The 19,015-nt window shown below is 46.1% G+C and overlaps 1 protein-coding gene, 1 long non-coding RNA gene and 2 pseudogenes across 2 annotated transcripts; all 4 read left to right on the top strand.

Moving 5' to 3' along the window:
• The first annotated feature begins 1,559 nt into the window (after positions 1–1,559).
• LOC147987720 (uncharacterized) lies at positions 1,560–2,610 on the top strand. Its single transcript, XR_015615314.1, has 3 exons — positions 1,560–2,243; positions 2,343–2,418; positions 2,494–2,610. It is a non-coding gene; the product is annotated as an uncharacterized LOC147987720 (long non-coding RNA).
• Positions 2,611–2,631: 21 nt separating this feature from the next.
• On the top strand, positions 2,632–5,468 carry LOC147987719 (uncharacterized). The gene is made up of 4 exons (XM_087542480.1): positions 2,632–2,635; positions 2,720–2,885; positions 4,211–4,307; positions 4,380–5,468. Exons 1-4 carry the CDS (start codon positions 2,632–2,634, stop codon positions 4,425–4,427), a joined length of 315 nt encoding a protein of 104 aa, XP_087398606.1. The 3' UTR covers positions 4,428–5,468.
• Positions 5,469–7,479: 2,011 nt separating this feature from the next.
• LOC147987718 (F-box protein At5g49610-like) lies at positions 7,480–9,240 on the top strand (annotated as a pseudogene).
• Positions 9,241–15,824: 6,584 nt separating this feature from the next.
• On the top strand, positions 15,825–17,169 carry LOC147987717 (F-box protein At5g49610-like; annotated as a pseudogene).
• Positions 17,170–19,015: the final 1,846 nt, after the last annotated feature.

Here is a 19,015-nt window from a genome sequence, read left to right as displayed (position 1 = left end):
ACTTTGAAAAGGCTTAAGATAAACTCAAATGATTATTTCTCCAACAGACCCTGAGAATGAAAGGTTTCTTCGAGAAATGGTGTGAGTTGATCCAAAAAATCATGACTCGGGGTAGTGTGGCTATCAAAGTCAATGGTGACTTAGGCCAGGGTGACCTTCTACCTTCAATGTTTTTTAACATTGTCGCTGACATGTTGGCTATTTTGATCGAACGCTCCAAATAGGATGGTCAACTTGGAGGAGTAGTGCCACACCTTGTGGATGAGGCCTCTCTATCTTGCAATATGTCGATGATACATTTTTTTTTATGGAATATGACCTGGACAGGGCTATCAATCTAAAACTCTTACTTTCAGCTTCTGAGCAAATTTCAGGTTTCAAAATCAACTTCCCATATAAAGTGGGGTGTTTTGTTTCGGAGAAGCCAAAGAGGTAGCTGAAAAATACATTGACATGTCTTGTTATGCACAAGGTTAATTATCGATTAAATATTTGGAAATTTTGATTCATTGTCGGCGTCTCACTTATAATGTGGAGTGGAAACATGTCGAAGAGCACTTAGAGAAATGGTCGAGTAGTTGGAAAGACAAGTTGCTTTCCGTTGGAGGATGACTGGTTTGATCAATTCTATTCTCACGAAAATGATTCTATGCATGCTCTCATTTTTTCAACTTTCAAAAAGGGTCCTACAAAGACTGGATTATTTCACATCTAGATTCTGTTGGCAAGTAGATATTGAACAGACGAAGTATAAGCTAACCAAATGGAGCGTGGAAAGGGGCGGATACCTTCCCACCCACCCAGGCTCAATGCATGTTACTTGCAATTTGGGTTTGTTGCACCCATTATATTGTAAGGGCCTCCCTTGTAGTTTTTCTGTCAAAAAAAAAATCAGATGGAGCATGGTTTGTCGACCAAAAGACTAGGGAGGTTTAGGCATTCAGGACCTCCATGTCAAAAATGATGTCTTACTTAGTAAACGTCTATTTAGGCTATTTAGTGAGAATGGTGTTTGGCAAATCCTGTTGCGCAATAAATATCTAGACCCCAAAAATGCGTCTTAGGCATATTGGAAGCCCAAGGATTCACATTTTTAGGTTGGTCTGATGGCGGCAAAGAAATATCTTTCTGCTTTGGATTATTCACGTTAATGGACGGCTCAGAGATACGTTTTTTGGGAGAAGAAGTTGCTAGGAAATGTCGCTCTCCGGGAACAGTATGCAATGTTGTACCGAATTGTATGTGATAAAAATGATACTTTTGCCCATGTACTTGGCTCCTCCCTACCGAATGTTTCATTTAGTCTGGATCAATTGTCCCTTGTCTTATGCCATGGCAACATTTTTATCTTGTTTGGATTCGATCAGCTTGACACAATAACATGATGTGTTTTGCTGAAATTTAACTACATCTAGGTCCTTCATAGTTGACTCTATGTATCGCGCACTCAAGCACCTAGAGATTTTAGTGGATAATCTCTTCCTAATAATAAAGCACGGATTGAGTCTCCGGGTTCATCGTACGCTTTCTTCACATGTCATAATATGCTTTTACGATTTGTATAGATAAAATTGTAATATAAATGAGGTGGTACTAATTGAATCGGTACGAAAGAAAATAAAAACGCAGCCACGCTCTGCCTCGCGGCGCTCCGCCCCGCCCAACCCACCGTTCCCTCCAGCCAGGCCCCGCGCGCCGCCGGCCGACTCCTGCCTCCCAATCCCATCTCCTCCCCACCCGGGGCTTTCTTCGCCGTTCACAGCTCCCCTCCACCGACTGGCCGCGACCTCGCTGGAGGCAGAGGATGGGAGGGTGCGGAGCTGGCATCCGCCTCACGGAGATCGAGCGGACCGATCTGCGCGCCGGCGACCTCGCGGGAGGCAGAGGATGGGATGGCGTGCTGCGCTCGAGACGAGCGGGCTCGAGTAAGGGGACCGGAGGTTGGCGCCGGCGGGCTCGTGGACGGGGATGGAGAGGGCAGGTGCCAATCCGGCGTGACAAGAAAGCTGTTGCGGCGCCGGCCGACCAGCTCCGTCTCCGCGATTCCATGGACGGCGGTGGCGTCATCGCGGGGGCGGCCTGCCGGGAGGGCGAGTGGCTGCGCGCGTAGGCCGTGGCGATGATGCCGCGGGTGGAGGCGCTCGCCGCCGACCGCGCGCGGCTGGAGGCCGTCAACGCGCTGCAGCACGAGTCCTGGCCCCTGGGAGGCCCGCGACGTTCGCCTCCAGTGGTGCCTCCTCAAGGTGACCCCTCCGCTCCATCCACTCCCTCCTCTTTATCCTAGGGTTTCGATCGGCTCCTCACTGATGCTACTGACTAGCGTGTGCTCGCGGAGATGTCAGGCGGATGAGAACTGGAGGATGTGGGAGGCGACGTGCATGGCCCTACGGCGCTCCGACGATGACCGGATGTTCCCCGGTAAGAGGAGCATTTCCTCAGCTGCTACTCTGCTTGCTCCTAGCAGCGCATATCACCTAATCTTTACATAATCAGGTTGCTACGGACTGCTACCCTTGTCTGCTGCACTGAATATAGAACCCCTAATTCCCTAAAGAGTGAAAATGAGGATCTAAAGATTTTATACAAGTGTTGGAGCTGGAAAGCGAGGAGCTTAAGGTACGTTACCGAAACATGAGTTGCATCCCAGCTTGTGCATCCTGTCAGTTTTCTTAACTCATATTCTGTGTGCCCATGCCTGCTTCTTATACTGTTAGATAAGAGCCAACGACCGGGAGGAGGAGGAGGACGCACGGCAGCGTCAGAATCAGCGCGTCGGATCCGGCCGAGGCTTACGTCGACACGGACGCGGAGGCTCTAGCCGCAGCCGCCGCGCTCTATGCCCCGCCCCTGCTCGCCGAGCCCTGCCTCTCTGGATCTCCAGCCATGTACGCTGCCATTGACCTGCACTTTTCAGAAATCTTATGTTCAGAGTGTAGTGATCAGGTGTTAATTTGTTATTTAGTGTCAGGGTAAAGTTTCTCTGTAGCTCAGGCTACATGTAACCTCTTATCTCCATCCTTTCAACATTGCTTTGAGATCCGTACTTTTCAACTAACTTACAGTAAGAAGATTTCTCTTTTTTGTTTCTCTCAAATGAAAAAACATATAGACTTCAAACTTTGCAGTTCAAACAAAATTTACAACTTCAATGTGTGAAAAAACTTTCAGATTTTTTGGACCAACATAAATATACAAAATGAGGATTTTTTGATTAAAAATAAATAAATTTTAGCATTTAAAATGCATGAAAAAATCTGAAATTTTTTTCCCACATAGTAATTAGAATGTTTGGTTGTCCTGCAAAGTTTGAAGTTTATACGTTGTTTCGTTTGAAAGAAACAAAAATGACAAATATGCCTGCACGGATCATGATGCAAAAATGAATGGCTAAGATAAGGGGTACCACGTAGCTTGAGCTACACAAAACCACACTTAGTGTCAGTTTAGTGCAGCTGCTCCCCTGATTTGCTTCCTAGCTGGACCATTGATCTAGAAAAGATGACACACTAGAACGTACATGGAAACTTTCAGATAAGTTTGTATACGTACATGATTAAATCCTCTCCGTGCAAGAACTGACGATACACAACTTGTTGGAAAATCATTTGAGGGGATGAACTGCAGTCTTCCCTTACCACCCAGTAGTTCCCAATTTATATTTGGAATTTTATTTTTATTTGATAAGTATAACACCTAATTTACAATGAAGTGCATCCATCAAGCAAATTGTTTGACCATTAATACAGAGCACCTCCATGTCCACGTCGTCAACATGTTGCTCGCCGACCGTGTTGTTCTTGAGATCCGCCTTGAAGACGGGGGATCGGGCCTCCAGCACAAATCGTTCTTTAGCATGTCATCGCGATATGCTTCTATAGGAAGAGAGATCCTCCCCCATATTTATGCTTTTAACCCGCATGGATAGTTCTATAGAAAAAAAATGTTATTCTGTAGTCTTCGTAACTTAAGCAATGTATAAATGAATATCCACTATTCATATGTGACAAGAAGTGCATGAACTTGGCTAATGTTTAGGGGCATAAACATGATCATGTCAAAACTGCATAGAGGCACCATGTTATTATGTTCTTACAGATAAAACATTCAGGTTACTAATTTCTCTTTGCTGAGTGATTTTACTGTTCCTCATTAGTACGTGTTAGAGCTATGAATGCTGAACTCGCTAGATTCCTTTTTGCTATGTCCGCAGGGAGGTCGCTTCTGGCATGTTCCGCAAGTTCAAAACGAAGAAGATCTCTGTTTGCACAGCCCTTCAGGGGAACAAATGGATTTCTGCACTCCGTCAGGTCAACACCACTGAGTTAGTTCATGAATCCATCAAATTATGGTTGTTGATCAGAGAGGTGCAAATACCACAGGCCAAGATGTCGTCTCCTGGTGTTGGACAACAGATGGAATGTATATGACGCGCTCAACCTACAAGGCAATGTTCTGGGGCTCTTACTCGAGCACTTGCTCTTGAACTTTCTGGAAGGCTTTGGCTGAAAACAAAGTAAAAAAATTCTGTTGACACCTGTCGCTTGGGAGGATTCTGACCGCGGACAAGCTGATCCAGAGAGGATGGCAAGGAAGCGAGATTTGTTCGATGTGCAGTTCACAGGAGGAGTCAGTGGAGCATCTTCTTCTGAACTGCTATTTTGCTCGCCAAGTTTGGAGGAGGATCGCGGCTTGGTCTTGTTTCGATTTGAGACATTATGCCGTGAAGATGGCCTCCGGGAGGGCACGGTGTACTCCTGGTGGCTGGAGCGAGCCTGCCAAATCCTTACGACCAACCAGCGAAAGTTTGATGGGACTGTTGCTTACACTTTTTGGCAGATTTGGAAAGATAGGAATGAGAGAGTTTTTGACAATGCTTATGCTGGTGTCGAGGACACTTTCTTTGGAATTTAGGAGTCCATCCTAACGAAAGAGTTGGCATTTACCAGAGTGATACTGTATGATGGAGGCTAAGGCCATCACATCGAATTGTAACCAGGTTTCAGCCTAAACTTGTGTTTTTCTTCTCCTCTAATAGAAACGGTAGCGCTCCTGCCAACATTTCAAAAAAGTATGTCCGCAGCGAAGTGCTGACTACTTGGAGGCTATATACATGAAATGTTGGGTATTTCGGGGTAGTTCTTAATGCATACCAAACTGCTCATACCAGTGTTAATATTTTATTTTCTATCGAGGCGACCTGAATGATTGTTCATTTATTGCTCTATAGTTCGGTGAATCTTTGAATTTACTTTCTGGATGTACAATAAATAGTCAAACTGAAATTCCGATTCAAACATGTTGGGTAAATGAATAAAAAATTGACCGACCTCTGTTCTCATGAGATGTTACGCTGAAATGGATTTGAAATCATTCATGTGACTGTACTTAGGTTAGGTATTTTCTAGACTTCTTATTTTGAATGAATATACTCCCTCCGTTCGGAATTAACTGTCACTCAAATAATCACCCATTACAGGTGAATCAATTCCAACTGCAGCTTGTAGGGTCGTGGTGGACAGGAACAACGTGGCGGAAACGGCTGCTACTTACCTGATACCCCCAGGGCCCGGCACCATGGTGGGTGGGAGGGAACAAGAAGGAACAGGGAGCCGCGCAAGGTCCATTGATACGGCGGCGGGGGCGGAGGACTCGCCGGTGCAGCCGACGGAAGCGCTATTCTTCCCGCCCATATCCTCCGTGAATAAGGAAGAGACGCGACGCAGGAGGCGGTTCGCAAAGCACATCAAGACGGACTTGAGAATGGGGAACGATAAGGACGATTTTTTTGAGGGGCAAGAAGATTTTCTTTTGAGAAGTATGATAAGGAAGATGAGTTTGTGCGTCCCTTCTGTCTAGGTCAAGTTATTTGTTTGGGCCAAGTCCAAATAATTAAAAAATAAATAAACTCTTCCCAACAAAACAACTAACCATCTGTAACCCCTCAAAAAAAACTAACCATCTATAAAAAAATCAACACGGTAATTTTTTTTAATGTTAGAGTTTTACATGTGTTCACATTTTCTTGGTTTCAAAAAATATGTCCGCACTTTTTAAAAAGGTTATAAATTCCAAAAAAAGAATTACTAAAAATTTTCCATTTAGAAATGTACAACAAAAAAAACTTTTCAAAGAAAGCTCTTAAAAAATGTTCTTCTTCAAAGAAATGCACTGATTTTCATAAAAATAGTAACTATTCTTAAAAAAGTGTTCCAGTTTTTATGAAAATGCTAACTTTTAAATAAGGAAATTTCCGCATTTTTCAGAAAAGCAAAAAGAAAATGACAGACAATCTATTCCAAGAAAAAAATACTCTTCCATAAAAACAGATGAAGAACGCTAAGGCGGCTTCTTCACGTCCGAACTTCATGCTACACAAAGAACTAATCAGTTTAACCTTATTATCGATGTATATTAAAATTAGATAAAAAAATGGTGCCCGGTGCAACGCACGGGCATTTGTACTAGTAATAAACAAATATGAAAGTCCAAGGTACCACTTTAATTAAGATATTAATGTGGTATCTTTGGAGGGAGTTTCTCTACCGAAAGACAACCTCACTCCTCCCAACTGGCAATAAAAAAAGAAGTGTAGTTTTTGTATTCACGATGAAACAATCACACATCTCTTCTTACAATGCAAGTTTTCACGCTCTACATGATCAGTCATTCAAATAGTGTTCATTTTATATCCGTTCACTACTATTATCAATATATACGGTCACTGGCTTCACGAAATACCAAATATTTGTAGCATCCAATAAGGTGGGACCGGTTGCTTATTATGGTTGATTTGGCTATGTAGAAACGATATGTTTTTAATGGCAAAATCTCTTGTTCTGTGCGGGTTATATACCGTTGTACACAATGGCTTTGTCGTACGTGGTCTATGCTACACCGGACGTAGTACCATTCAATATTCAAGAGGTGTTGTGCATGCGGTTAGAGCGGTGCCCAGGAGGTTTTTACCCAAAATCAGAATCTCCGAATCGGTCCACCAGCTCAATCGACATAGGTATAGTGTCTGTACGATATAACTTTACTGTTGTCAACATGCTACTTGTTACTCGAGTCAGATTGTGAGTCTGGTTATGTGCATCGTAGTTATGCATAGGCCGAGTATCACTTTGATGTGTTAACAAAAGCGTCCTTTGTCAGAACAAATAGAGAAGCAACATCAATCGATTATACCACATGGAATTGGCAATTTGCCATCTTTAACAAAACATCAGTATTATTTGTAAATTAGGATAGCGTCCATTGTGGCAGACAGCAGGCCTTTACGATGTTATATCTTGTTGCTGGAAGCTCATTGATAGCCCGTGGAAGACGATCTCAGAGGGTGTCTCTCCCGCGCCAAGTACGGCAACAGCTTCCTCTCGTCGGGGTAGGGGTACTCCCTTGCCGCCCCGTTCTCTGGCTCGTCGTCGCGTGCCCTGCCCGGAGAGCTCATATATATATTTATATTCTTCACCAGGAAACATGCCTGACGTACATATGCCCATAGTGCCTGAGATCATATAGTACGTGCTAGAAATTGAGGTACATGGCGATGAGTGGGGCTTATACTTGCTGGGGCGTTGGCCATTGGTGAGTGACGGACGAGTAGAAGAGGGAGTGGATGTGCGTGGTGGTTCTCCGGCGCCGACCGATTGCTCCTCCGGCCGCCGCAGTTTGAGCAGAAGATGGAAGAGAAACCGTTCGTAAATTTCCTTACGAAACTTTATCCAATCGGTCGTCAGAACTCAGAACAAGATTGGGTACGGCCCAAAAGCTTAAGCAGTTGAATGCAAAGGAGGCCCAAATAAAGACCTAACCGAAGCCTCCAATCTCTCTCAGTTACTACCTACGATCGAGGGCGGCGGCAGTCGCTTCTGCTCTGGCTAGGCATCACGATGGCCAGGACAATGGGCCCCGCCCGCGCGCGGGGGCAGCGGCGGCGGCGGCAGATTCTTCTCGTGTCGCTCCTCCTACCAGAAAACCCTACGTCTGCCGTCGGCGTGAAGCAGGGGGCAGCCACCGACGACGGCGTAGCGTTCGAGCATGAGGCCACTGGGGAGCCTGTATCGAGACAGACGCGTAGCCGCCGCCGCCGCGCCGCCTCCATCGGCCGCCTCCCAGAGGAGATCATGTCGTTCGAGATCTTCGTCCGCCTTCCGGCCAAGGACATCCTCCGCTGCCGCGCGGTCTGCCGCTCCTGGCACCGCCTCGCCTCGGTGCCTGATTTCCTCCTCGCCCACCATCGGCGCCAGCCGTCTCTCCCCCTCGTTCAGCTCCATGGCGACATATTTAGGGCAAGTACAAAGGCTGGCCACCCAATCTTGGGGCATGGCCCCGGTCGGGCTGTCCTTGGATTGAAAGATTACCATGGCTTTGAGCTGAAGGCCTCCTGTGATGGCCTCCTCCTGATTAGCCACTTTGGCGGCCGCTTTAGGATCTGCAACCCGGTCACCCGTCAGTGCGCTCCACTCCCACGCCTCACCACCGGAGGGCGTCGCAGCAACATCAAGATTGCGGCGTTGTACGTGTACCCTCCTTCGGGTGAGTACCGCGTCATGTACAGGACAGGGAGTTACCACGCCAAAGCAGCTGCCTGCTACATCCTAACGGTTGGGCGTGGAGGCTCGCCGAGGTGTATTGGAGTTCCTTCGGATACCCTTGCCATACAGAAAGCTAAGATTACCGAGAATGGAGTGACCCCTATTAATGTGAGCCCACCCGTCGTGTTTGGCGGTTGCCTTCATTAGGAACCTAGCTGGCTTGACTATGACGCCAACAATATAGTCGTGTTTGACACGGTGGCCGAGACATTCAGGTCCATGTGTTGCCCGCCTAGTGCGACGAGCTGCTGCACTCATTTGTGTGAGATGGAAGGTTTGATTGGCTTTAGTTGCCTGGACGACGAGAGGACAGTCGCCAGAATCTGGGTGCTGGAGGACTACGAGAGGGAGGCATGGTCTTTCAAGTATCATGTCAAATTCCCCATGGAGAGCTTGTGTCGCAATATGTATGCGCAACATCTTGTTCTGTCCCACAAGGGAGACGTGCTGGTCTACAGTCCGTACACACGCTACATGTTTCGTATGTGACAGCAACGGCGAGTTGCTAGAGAAGTTCTCATGGGAACCCGAGTTACAACGTAGTTTGGACATAATTGAACACAGGTTAAAAGAAAGCCTTGTCGAGCAGGAGTTCTTCACAAAGCAAGGCGCTCATCAATCATTTCTTTTCCAAACGCTCTAAATTAAGGTACCTCAACTATTTTGTCTATTTCCTGTCTTTTAGTAAATTTTATATACTTTAGTGATTAGGTAGAGCTATTTATATCTTCTTAGACAAGATATGTTTTATACAATCTGGATTTTTATGGACCTTGAACTCAACATTTACTGGTTGCGTTGTGTTGGTATTTTTCACTAATAATTCTTTCCTCAGTTTGTATGCTTACCCGTACATATTTGGTTACATTCTGATGTCCCCAAGATTAGATACTTAAAATATGTTTAAACCGTCAAGATGAAAACAATTAATCTGATGTCTCAACACTTATGATATGGCCAAATTAATTGCTCAAATTTGATCCATCTACTTTCTGGAAGTTGTGAATCAGCTGGGGTGTAGGTACGCCCAACTAACTTTGAAACATAAGATGTCACATTTCATAAATGTGGAGAAAAAATAATTAAAGCTGCATGCTTCACATGGTAAGAAGAAAATATGTTCCTTAGAGGGTGCTTGGATCCAAAGGACTTATTTTAGTCTGACTAAAAATAGTCTCTTTAAGAGGCTAAAGTTCCAAGCACCCCAGACTAAAGAGGGGCTAAAACTAGTCTTGAGACTAAAAATTTTTAGTCAGGGGTACCCCTACTAAAATGTGAATTAGTCCTCTCTCTCCTCATTTAACTCCTCTCCTTTAACACAGGCGAGTTCTGGATTGGAGGGTTTGGAGGATAATAAATGCTCATTAACTTGATTTTAGTCTCTTTAGTATTTGGATCCAAGCATGCACCCTCTTAGGAATTTTAGATGCAAGAGGATTGACTTACTTGTTTCAAGCGGAAGTGGGGATTGAACTCGTAGATACCTAGCAGCTAAAAGAGATCCAAAGCACCGTATATGGCTCAAATAGTTCTTATAAGAATGATCTATGAACTACAACGTTTCGTTAAGAAAGATTAGTTACACCAGATATATTATTCTTTCTCACTTCCTATAGAAACCAAAGGGATAAGTGGGAGTCAAAAGCGACAAAGATAAAGTACCAGCAGGTGCAGACATAGGTGGAAGACTTTCTTTCTTCTTGCACATATTGAGCTTTGTTTCGTTAAGATCTCAGAACAGCTCCGAATGGAAAACATAGTGGTGTAGGTGGTCACCGGGAGGAAATACTTGATTTTAAAAGCGTCTATGTTCAGCATCAAACCTCAGTTCAGCATCAAGCGCGTCTATTTTTTCCTATATCTACACATGTGTCACCAGCGCACAAATAGGCTTCATATGTTCTTCTCAAAACACGGTTGCTCCTTCATGGCAGAGAACAACTTAACCACCATCTCACTATGTTTTGTCAAAGGCTCTCCACCATCTCGCAATCATTTAGTGCAAACACAACATCTATACTGATAACTCTGGCAGAATTTTGAGTGGATTAGTTCCAATAGTGTTGTACTCTGACTCCGGGTCGTAGGCTGTGCCTTTACTGCCTCCCAAGTTTTAGCTATTTTATTGGTGTATGTAATGCATTCTGGGCTCATAGGCTGCTTAATATATTTACGTTTCTTACAAGTGAGAGTGCACCCTCACATATTTCCTACCGCTTTCTCTGTGCATATGTCCATTTAATCTTACCCTAGCCTCATGGCTGATAGTTTAATTTTAAGCTTCAAAGCAGTTTCATATTTGTTAATATAAGTTACGTACTGATGTTGGTTGTCTCTTCTGTTTTTAGGCGATGACATGCGAACACCTATGTTGATAAGGAGTAATAGGCTACACCATAAAGATTAAATGTTGCGCACCGCAAGTGACAAAATTTAACGTCTTGTTCTGATTCGTGCTCCTCCAGCTCATTGGCTTTTAGTTTAGTATACAACCCATGTGTACCTTTCCTTGGGTTGTCTTATTCGTTACAAGATCAAAATCTTTGTTACTTAACTGAGAAAGCAAATGTTTACTGCATTTTTGGACGAGGTACTGGGTAACCGGCCGCTGTCAAAGCTTTGTCCCTCTTCCTTTGTTTGCGGCAGCGGGCAGTGCGTGTCGTTGTGTTCACCTTGCGGGCAATCACACCGACAGGTCCTCCGACTCCAGGCTCGGCGGGACTATGAACATCTCTGTCAACACCTCCTCCTGCTCCATCGTGGCAATGGATGACGAAATGAGCGGGAACTGGGGTGGGTGGTCGCGATCTGAGAGGAGACAGCGGAGAAAGGGCGGGCTTTCACGTCGAAACATTGGAGTTGTCCAAATGCGCAGGCTCTATCTTGATTTGGGCTAGGTCCGGGGTGTCGGGGCCCTACGTGGCTGCTGTCCAGACGTCCGCAAATCTCTCCAAATTTGCTTCCGGTTTGCCGAGTTCAGAAGTGCGGACCGGTTCACAAATGTTTCGTGCACGATGTTAAATAAGACAAAATGTCCAGACCGTGTTGTCTGGACGTTTAACGGCATTTTGATACACGACATTGAAGTTGGCCTTACGTGCGTGCTAGAAATTGAGGTACGACGAATCTGCTGGGACCTGTGGTTGGCGAGATCGATCTAGGCAATAGTGTTGGATGAGGAAGAAGAGCGAGTGGATGTGTGTGGAGCAACTGCTTGTCCTGCCGCCGCGGTTTGAGGGAATTGAAGCAGTCAGAAGGGAAGATGGAACAGAAGGCCCAAAACTCATCTCGGAACGTACAACTGCACAATACCTACCCTCTCGCTTAGGCTTTACCAACTCCAGTGGCGGCGACGCCGGTGTTGAGTCTTTGTCCCCTGCACCTTCACGGATAGCGGATGATGTTCGCTCGGGCTCCCCTGCCTTGGCGTTACGAGGTTACGTTGTCATTGGCTTTTTGCGAGGGCGTCTAGGGTTTTGTTTTCGGTCCACATCACTATGGCTGGAGGTGCGAGCTCAGCCTCTGTAGTAGGAAAGAAATACTTTGCAGTGACGACTCGTGGGCGGGACGCACGAAAAGAGGATCTGGATGGTGGCGAGGATGCATGCAAGGCACAGCTGCCACATCCCTGTTGTCTGGCTGAGAAAGTCCTATATCCTGGTGATGGAGATCCTGGTGGAACGAGTATTGAGCTGCCGCTGTTTCCACCTATGCTACTGGTGTACATCTCACCAAGGAAAAACAACAAGAAGCCGGCGTTCATCAACTTGGGCGGCTGTACCTTGCATGCAGCAACTGCGGAGAAGGGTGTACAGGAGACGACCATCGGAGAGAACCCAAGTGTTGGCAAGGAATTAGACTTACCAACACATTCCTTTCAAACTCTACATCCCCCGTTGGCGTTGAGCATGGCTGCATGGGGTAGCCACCGACGGTGGCGGCGCATTCGAGCATGAGGCCACGAAGGAGCCTGTATCAAGGTGTCCCCGCTGGCACCCTCAGCCGCCTCCCGGATGAGATCGTGGTGTGGGCGATTCTTGTCTGCCTTCCGGCAAGCGATATCCTCCACTGTCGTGTGGTCTGCCGCTTCTGGCGTCGCCTCGCCTCTGCCCCCGATTTCTTCCTTGCCCACCACCGGCGCCATCGACATCTCCCTCTCGTCATGCTCTACAATGCAGCCGCCCTAGCTGGTACAAGTATAGAGGTCGGCCTCCCGATCTTGGAGCACAGCCGCTGCCGGCCCATCGTAGGGATCGAAGACTATGACCCCTATGATGGCTTTGGGACACACGCCTCATGTGACGGACTCCTCCTGCTCAGCCGGTGCGACGACATTTCAGCTTCTGCAACCCGACCACACGTTAGTGCACTGCTCCACTCCGAGGCCTCGCCCTTGACAGCCGTTACAACATGTACCTGCACAAACCGTCCGGAAATTACCGCGTGATGTACAAGAAAGGAAGACACCACGCGGAATCAGCTGCCAACTACATCCTTACAGTGGGGTGGAAAGGCATGCCGAGGTGCATCGGACTTCCTTTGGATAAGGCTACTCATAGTGGGGAGTAACTTACACTAGTAACATGTATGTTATGTCTATGTTACTACCTCCATAGTGGGTATTGTCATAGATGTGGTAACATAGAGAGCTTTATTTATTACTTTGTAGACTCATTTTACATTGCTATGTGATGGTAACATATTATGTTACTCCATTTGTATCTCTCCTTATTAATTACTTGCCACGTCATATTTTTTGCCTATGTGGCATGCATGTTACTACCTATATTACTCCCGCTATGAGCCTAACCCTGTCATCAAGGAAGCTATGATTGCTAAGAATGGAGTGACCCATATTAATGCGGGTCCACGCATCGTGTTTAGAAGTTGCCTTCATTGGGAACCTGACTGGCTTGACTTCAATGTGGACATCATAGTCATTTTTGACACGGTGATCGAGTCATTTAGGTCCATGTGTTGCCCTCCTAGTGCTACCAGTTGATGTACTCCCTCCGTTTTTATTTACTCTGCATATTAGAGTTGACTGAAGTCAAATTTCGTAAAGTTTGACCAAGTTTATAGAAAAAAATATAAACATTTACCGTAACAAATCTATACGATGTGAAAATACATTCAATAATAAATCTAATAGTATTGATTTATTATTGTATATGTTAATATTTTTGTTTATAAACTTGGTCAAAGTTTATAAAGTTTGACTTTGACCAAAGCTAATATGCGGATTAAATAAAAACGGAGGGAGTACTTATTTGTGCGAGATGGAAGGTTTGATTAGTTTTAGTTGCTTGAACGATGAGAGGACAATCGCCAGAATCAGGGTGCTGGAGGACTACGAAAGGGATGTATATATTCATTCAAGTACCATGTTGAATTCCCTATGGAGAGCTTGTGTCGCCATACAGATACACGCTATCTCATTTTATCCTACAAGGGAGACGTGCTGGTCTACAGTATGTGTAGCTTACATGTTTCACTGTGTTAGTACCAGCAAGTTGCTAGAGGAAGTCCAATGGGAATCGAGTCACATGGTTTGAACATTATTGAACCCAGGTTAAAGGAAAACCTCATCGAGCACAGTTTCTTCCCAAGGCCAGGTGCTACACAACTAAGGTTTTTTCAAAGGCTCTCATGGCTACTCCAATAGGCTGACGCAAACGGATGTGGATTTTGTCAGTTTTTTGTCCGCTTGTATCAGCCGAGAGGACGAGTGTGTCCAGTTTTAGCAATGGGAGCGTTAGTGCGCCCAACGCGGCTGTCGGCTGACGCATTAGTCCGCTTGGTCATAAAAAAACTAAATAGGCATATAAAGCATTTAAATTTAAAACACACATATTAACAAAACATAATTAAATATATTAAAACGCTAGACAAAGTCCACTTCAAACATAATTAAACACGAATAAAACTAAAAAAACACAACCGCCCCGTCGTAGCCCGCAGCCCTAGGCGTCGTCTGCGGAGTTGGAGCTGCCGAGGTTGAAGAACGCCGGCGGCGCAGCCCAAGAGAAGGCATCTTTATAGGCCACTAGCGCTGTCTCCTCTGGCGTCATCTGATGCGGCGGCACTGCCTGACGCCACAAGTGCGCCTCGTCCTCCTGCTACCGCTACTCCTCCTCCTTGCGCCCCGAACGCAGCTGACGCTCGTCCTCGTCGCACTCCCGCTGCATTTGGCGCTCGGTGTTGGCCCGTTCCTCCACCAGCCAGTGCGCCTTCCAGATGTCGAGGTGCTAAGCCTCCTCCTCGGATGTCGTGTCCATCCAGACGACTAGTGTGCTGATCCACTCTCCCACGATGCCGGTTCACTGTTACATCTCGAGGACGCCATCATGTGCGGGTGATTGTCGGTGCGGGTGCTGGCGGCGCGTAGATGATGTATAGCAACAAAAGGCAGCACACCCCTTGATGGACCATCGTCTGATGGTCGTGCATACTGTTTGTCGTGTGCACAGTAATTCTCCGTTCCCTTCAAAGCCTCTCTCTCTCTCCTTCGCGACAGCCTATGTCAATTCAACCAGCGGAAACAGTTTCCTAGTTGGTAAAGTTGTGTTCTCACATCCATTTACTATTCACCTAAACACCCTTTATCAATTTTTTTACTATTCACGTAGCCTACTAATCCAAACTGTGGTGCAGGACCCGGCATATATCCCAACGAGATATGGGTACTGACTGGACGGTGGATAGCCGTGTGTCTAGACACCCGGGTGTTGAAAAGCCGTTCTCATTTCATCATAGCTAGTAGCATTCCCCATATCAATACCCTTACGACAGGGAATATGTGTTGTAGTCATCAGTATCTTTAACTTTTTTTTATATAGTGGAAGCCATCAGTATCTATGTGAGATTGAAAGACATTAGCACCTTGGGCTGTAGTCCTAGGAGGAGTAATAGTCGTGGGAGTCCAGGTGTTTGGGAAGTAGGTCAGGTGCGGTGTCGGCAACTCCCCCAAATATACATGCAAAATTTACTTGCTGCGGTTGGCGGTCGATTCGGCGAGTCTCTCTTTTATTATTTTTGAGAGGCGAGGTGGAAGATTCGGTGCGGCCCAAAGGCTTCTGGATTCGCCATATTAGCATTGCATGCAAAGAAGGCCCAAACTACGCAAAGGGATTCACCAACCTTAATATCATCGGCGTCTCACCTGCACAAAACCTAACAGAAGCCTCCAATCGGCCGCAGTCGCTCCTGCTCTGGCTAGGCATCACGATGGCCAGGACAAGGGGCCCCGCCCGCCGGCTGTTCCCGCGGTGGATACTTGTCGTGTCTCTCCCGATACGAGATCCCATATCCACCGCCGGGGCCGAGCTAGGGCAAGCCACCGACGACATGGTTGCGTTCGAGCGTGAGGCCACCGGGGAACCTGTATCGAAGCGGACACGCCGCTGCCGCCGCCCTCGACCGCCTCCTGGAGGAGATCGTGGCGTGTGAGATCCTTGTCCGCCTTCCGGCCAGGGAAATCCTTCGCTGCCGTGCGGTTTGCCGCTACTGGCTCCGCCTCGCCTCTGCCCCTGATTTCCTCCTCGCCCATCACCGGCGCCAGCCGTCGCTCCCCCTGGTCGCGCTCTACCGCGCACTCTGTACAAGTAGAGCGGATGTCCTCCCAATCTGCGGCCGTGGCCGGCCCATCGTCGAGTTCGACGACTACAACAACAACCGCAGTGGCTTCAAGCTGCACGCCTCCTGTGACGGCCTCCTCCTGCTCAGCCGATCTGACGAGAGCTTCAGCATCTGCAACCCAGCCACGCGTCAGTGCGCTCCCCTCCGAAACCTCACCACCGTTGGCCACATCAACATTGTGATAGCCGCGTTGTACCTCCACCACACATCAGGTGAGTACTGTGTCCTCTACTGGAAAAAAAGACACTGGAAAGGGAATCAACAAGTGAAAGAAGCTTCCTGCAACATCCTTAGGGTGCGGCGGAGAGGCTCGCCGAGGTGCATCCGAGTTCCTTCAGAGATCCCTGCCATTAAGAAATCTATGATAGCTGCGAACGCGATGACCACTATTAATGTGGCCCCACCCGTCATGTTCCACAACTGCCTGCACTGGGAACCTAGCTGGCTTTGCTATGATGTCGGGGACATAGTCGTTTTCAACACGCTGGCTGAGTCATTCAGATCCATGTGCTGCCCGCCCGGTGCTACTAGTTCCTGCACTCGCTTGTGCGACATGGAAGGCTCGATCGGCTTCAGTTGCTTCGATGATGGGAGTACAATCGTCAGAATCTGGGTGCTTGAGGACTATGAGAGGGAGGTATGGGCATTCAAGTACCATGTTAAACTCCCTGTGGAGAGCTTGTGCCACTTGACAGATACACGACATTTCATTTTCTCCGGCAAGCGTGATGTGCTCGTCTACAGTATGTACGCACGTTACATGTTCCATTGTGACAGTACTGGCAAGTTGCTAGACGAATTCCAATGGAATCCTGAGTCACAGGGTTTGAGCATTATTGGGCATAGGTTCAAAGAAAGCCTTGTCGAGCATAAGTTATTCGCAAGGCGAGAAGCAGCACATGATGGACAACCAAGTTTTTTCGAAAGGCTCTAAAATAAGGCACCTCAACATAATGATCATTTTGATTTACTTACATATTTATGATCTTATTGAGTTTTTCAGCATAGTGATTAAATGGAGCTATTTCTCTCTTCTTAGTCAACATGTGTTCCATATAATTTGGATTTCATGGACCTTTAACTCCATTTTACTGACACAGTAAAACACTTCAAATATGTATAATACCTCAAGATGAAAACAATCACTTTGATGTCTGCACTTGTTAGGTGGTCATATCCATCTAATTTGGGAATGATGTGAATCGACTGGGGTGTAGATATCTAACTTTGCAACATAAGATGTCATGTGTCATATATGAAGAAAAGGATTAAGACAGCATGCTTCACATGGTAAAACAAAAATCAGTGCTTTGAATATTTTAGATCTTGTTAGTTGATCTGTCTATGCGCTTTATGAAGTGTGAAGGTGAAGTCTGCTATGTTCAAGAAACATCAGCTGCCAATTAACTCTTGATGATCTTTTTTTCTTTTCTTATGGCAACACATAGGTCATCGGGGCATGAATAGAATTCACCCGTTCTTTCTTGAAACAGGGTTGACCCTTTGTCGTAGAGAACAATTTAACCACCATCTCGTTACGTTGTGTGACAGCCTTAAGAATGAGGTTACAATCTGGGTGTAGAGATTTACTAGTTTGCTAGAATTTTTGGTGGACTAGTTAGTGGTGTACTCTGACTCTAGACTATTGCTACTGTGCTTTTGATACCTCTTGAGTTTCAGTTATATTCATGTGTTTAAATGTTTTTTCGGGTTGTCTGATCATGCACGAAATATTATATTTCTATTTCTTACAATTTGTACCACACGCTCTGAAATTTCCTTCAATTTGCCCTCTGCATATTTCCATTAAACCTTTCCTATCATATCACAAATACAAAGCCTCAATGGATTTAATTTAATTTTAAGCTTTGGATAACTTCAGTATAAATATAAGTTACTGATGTTGGCTGTTGTTGTATTTTAGGGGTTGCAAGACACAAATGTTGATAAGTACTACTGGCCTATAACGCGAAGATTTATTTTCAGGCGCTGGCGGTGACATAATTTGAACTAGTTGTGCCACAGTATTGTCCAGTCACAACATAGACACAATATAATGTTTCACTCTCCTTTTACTCTATGCGTTTATTTGTTTGTAGTATAAGTATACTGCTCATGGTTATTGAGGTTTTCTTGGGTGATATGCACCGGTTATATGGTCTAAAAAGATATTCTCTAACCGAGGAAACAAATATTAAGTTCATTGTTGCACGTAAACTTGTGCATTGAAATAAGGGATGTGCTAGCCTTTGAAGGCGAAGTCTTGGCCTCCCGGCATGCCATGGTGTTGGCTGCTGAACTGCGTTGGAGAAAGATCATCACTGAATCAGATTGTAAAGTCCTGGAGGACGACCGACATCAAAGGAATGACTGGGCCGTTGGTGGGCATATTATTCGAGAGATGTGCACCTATCCCCCAAACTTTCAGGGGTTTGAGCTATGATTTGCTGGGAGACAGGAAAATGATGGAGCCCACAAATGTGTAAAAGCATGCACTATTTGTAGTTATTAATAGCGTGTCCTTCGATGTAATCCCTGACTTTCTGAATGTTGTGGTGCAATCAGAAGATATGTACAATGGCTGAATGAATAAATGCCATTGATAGTGGTACTACTAAAAAACCATACGTGATAGAAATTAACGTGGGGTTCTCTGACTTCACCATGCATGTCGCCGACAGCACCTCTGGCTGCCGGTACACTATGGGCGTGTTTGGTTACTTGGGTCAAGACAAGCTGCATCGTATCTGCTATGCTGGCTGAGTCAGGCCTGGCTGATC

The sequence above is a fragment of the Triticum urartu genome, chromosome 2A, assembly GCF_056163025.1.
Source record: "Triticum urartu cultivar PI428250 chromosome 2A, HENAU_Tu73, whole genome shotgun sequence".
Classification (NCBI taxonomy): Eukaryota; Viridiplantae; Streptophyta; class Magnoliopsida; order Poales; family Poaceae; genus Triticum; species Triticum urartu.
The sequence above is the reverse complement of the archived record's forward strand: the minus strand, read 5'-3'. Positions and strand labels throughout refer to the sequence as shown.

Excerpts from the sequence above, each read along its gene's own strand:
- LOC147987719 (XM_087542480.1), top strand. Across the intron at positions 2,886-4,210 it reads CTCTCTGGATCTCCAGCCAT|GGAGGTCGCTTCTGGCATGT; the intron begins GTACGCTGCCAT and ends CTATGTCCGCAG. Across the intron at positions 4,308-4,379 it reads GGATTTCTGCACTCCGTCAG|GCCAAGATGTCGTCTCCTGG; the intron begins GTCAACACCACT and ends CAAATACCACAG.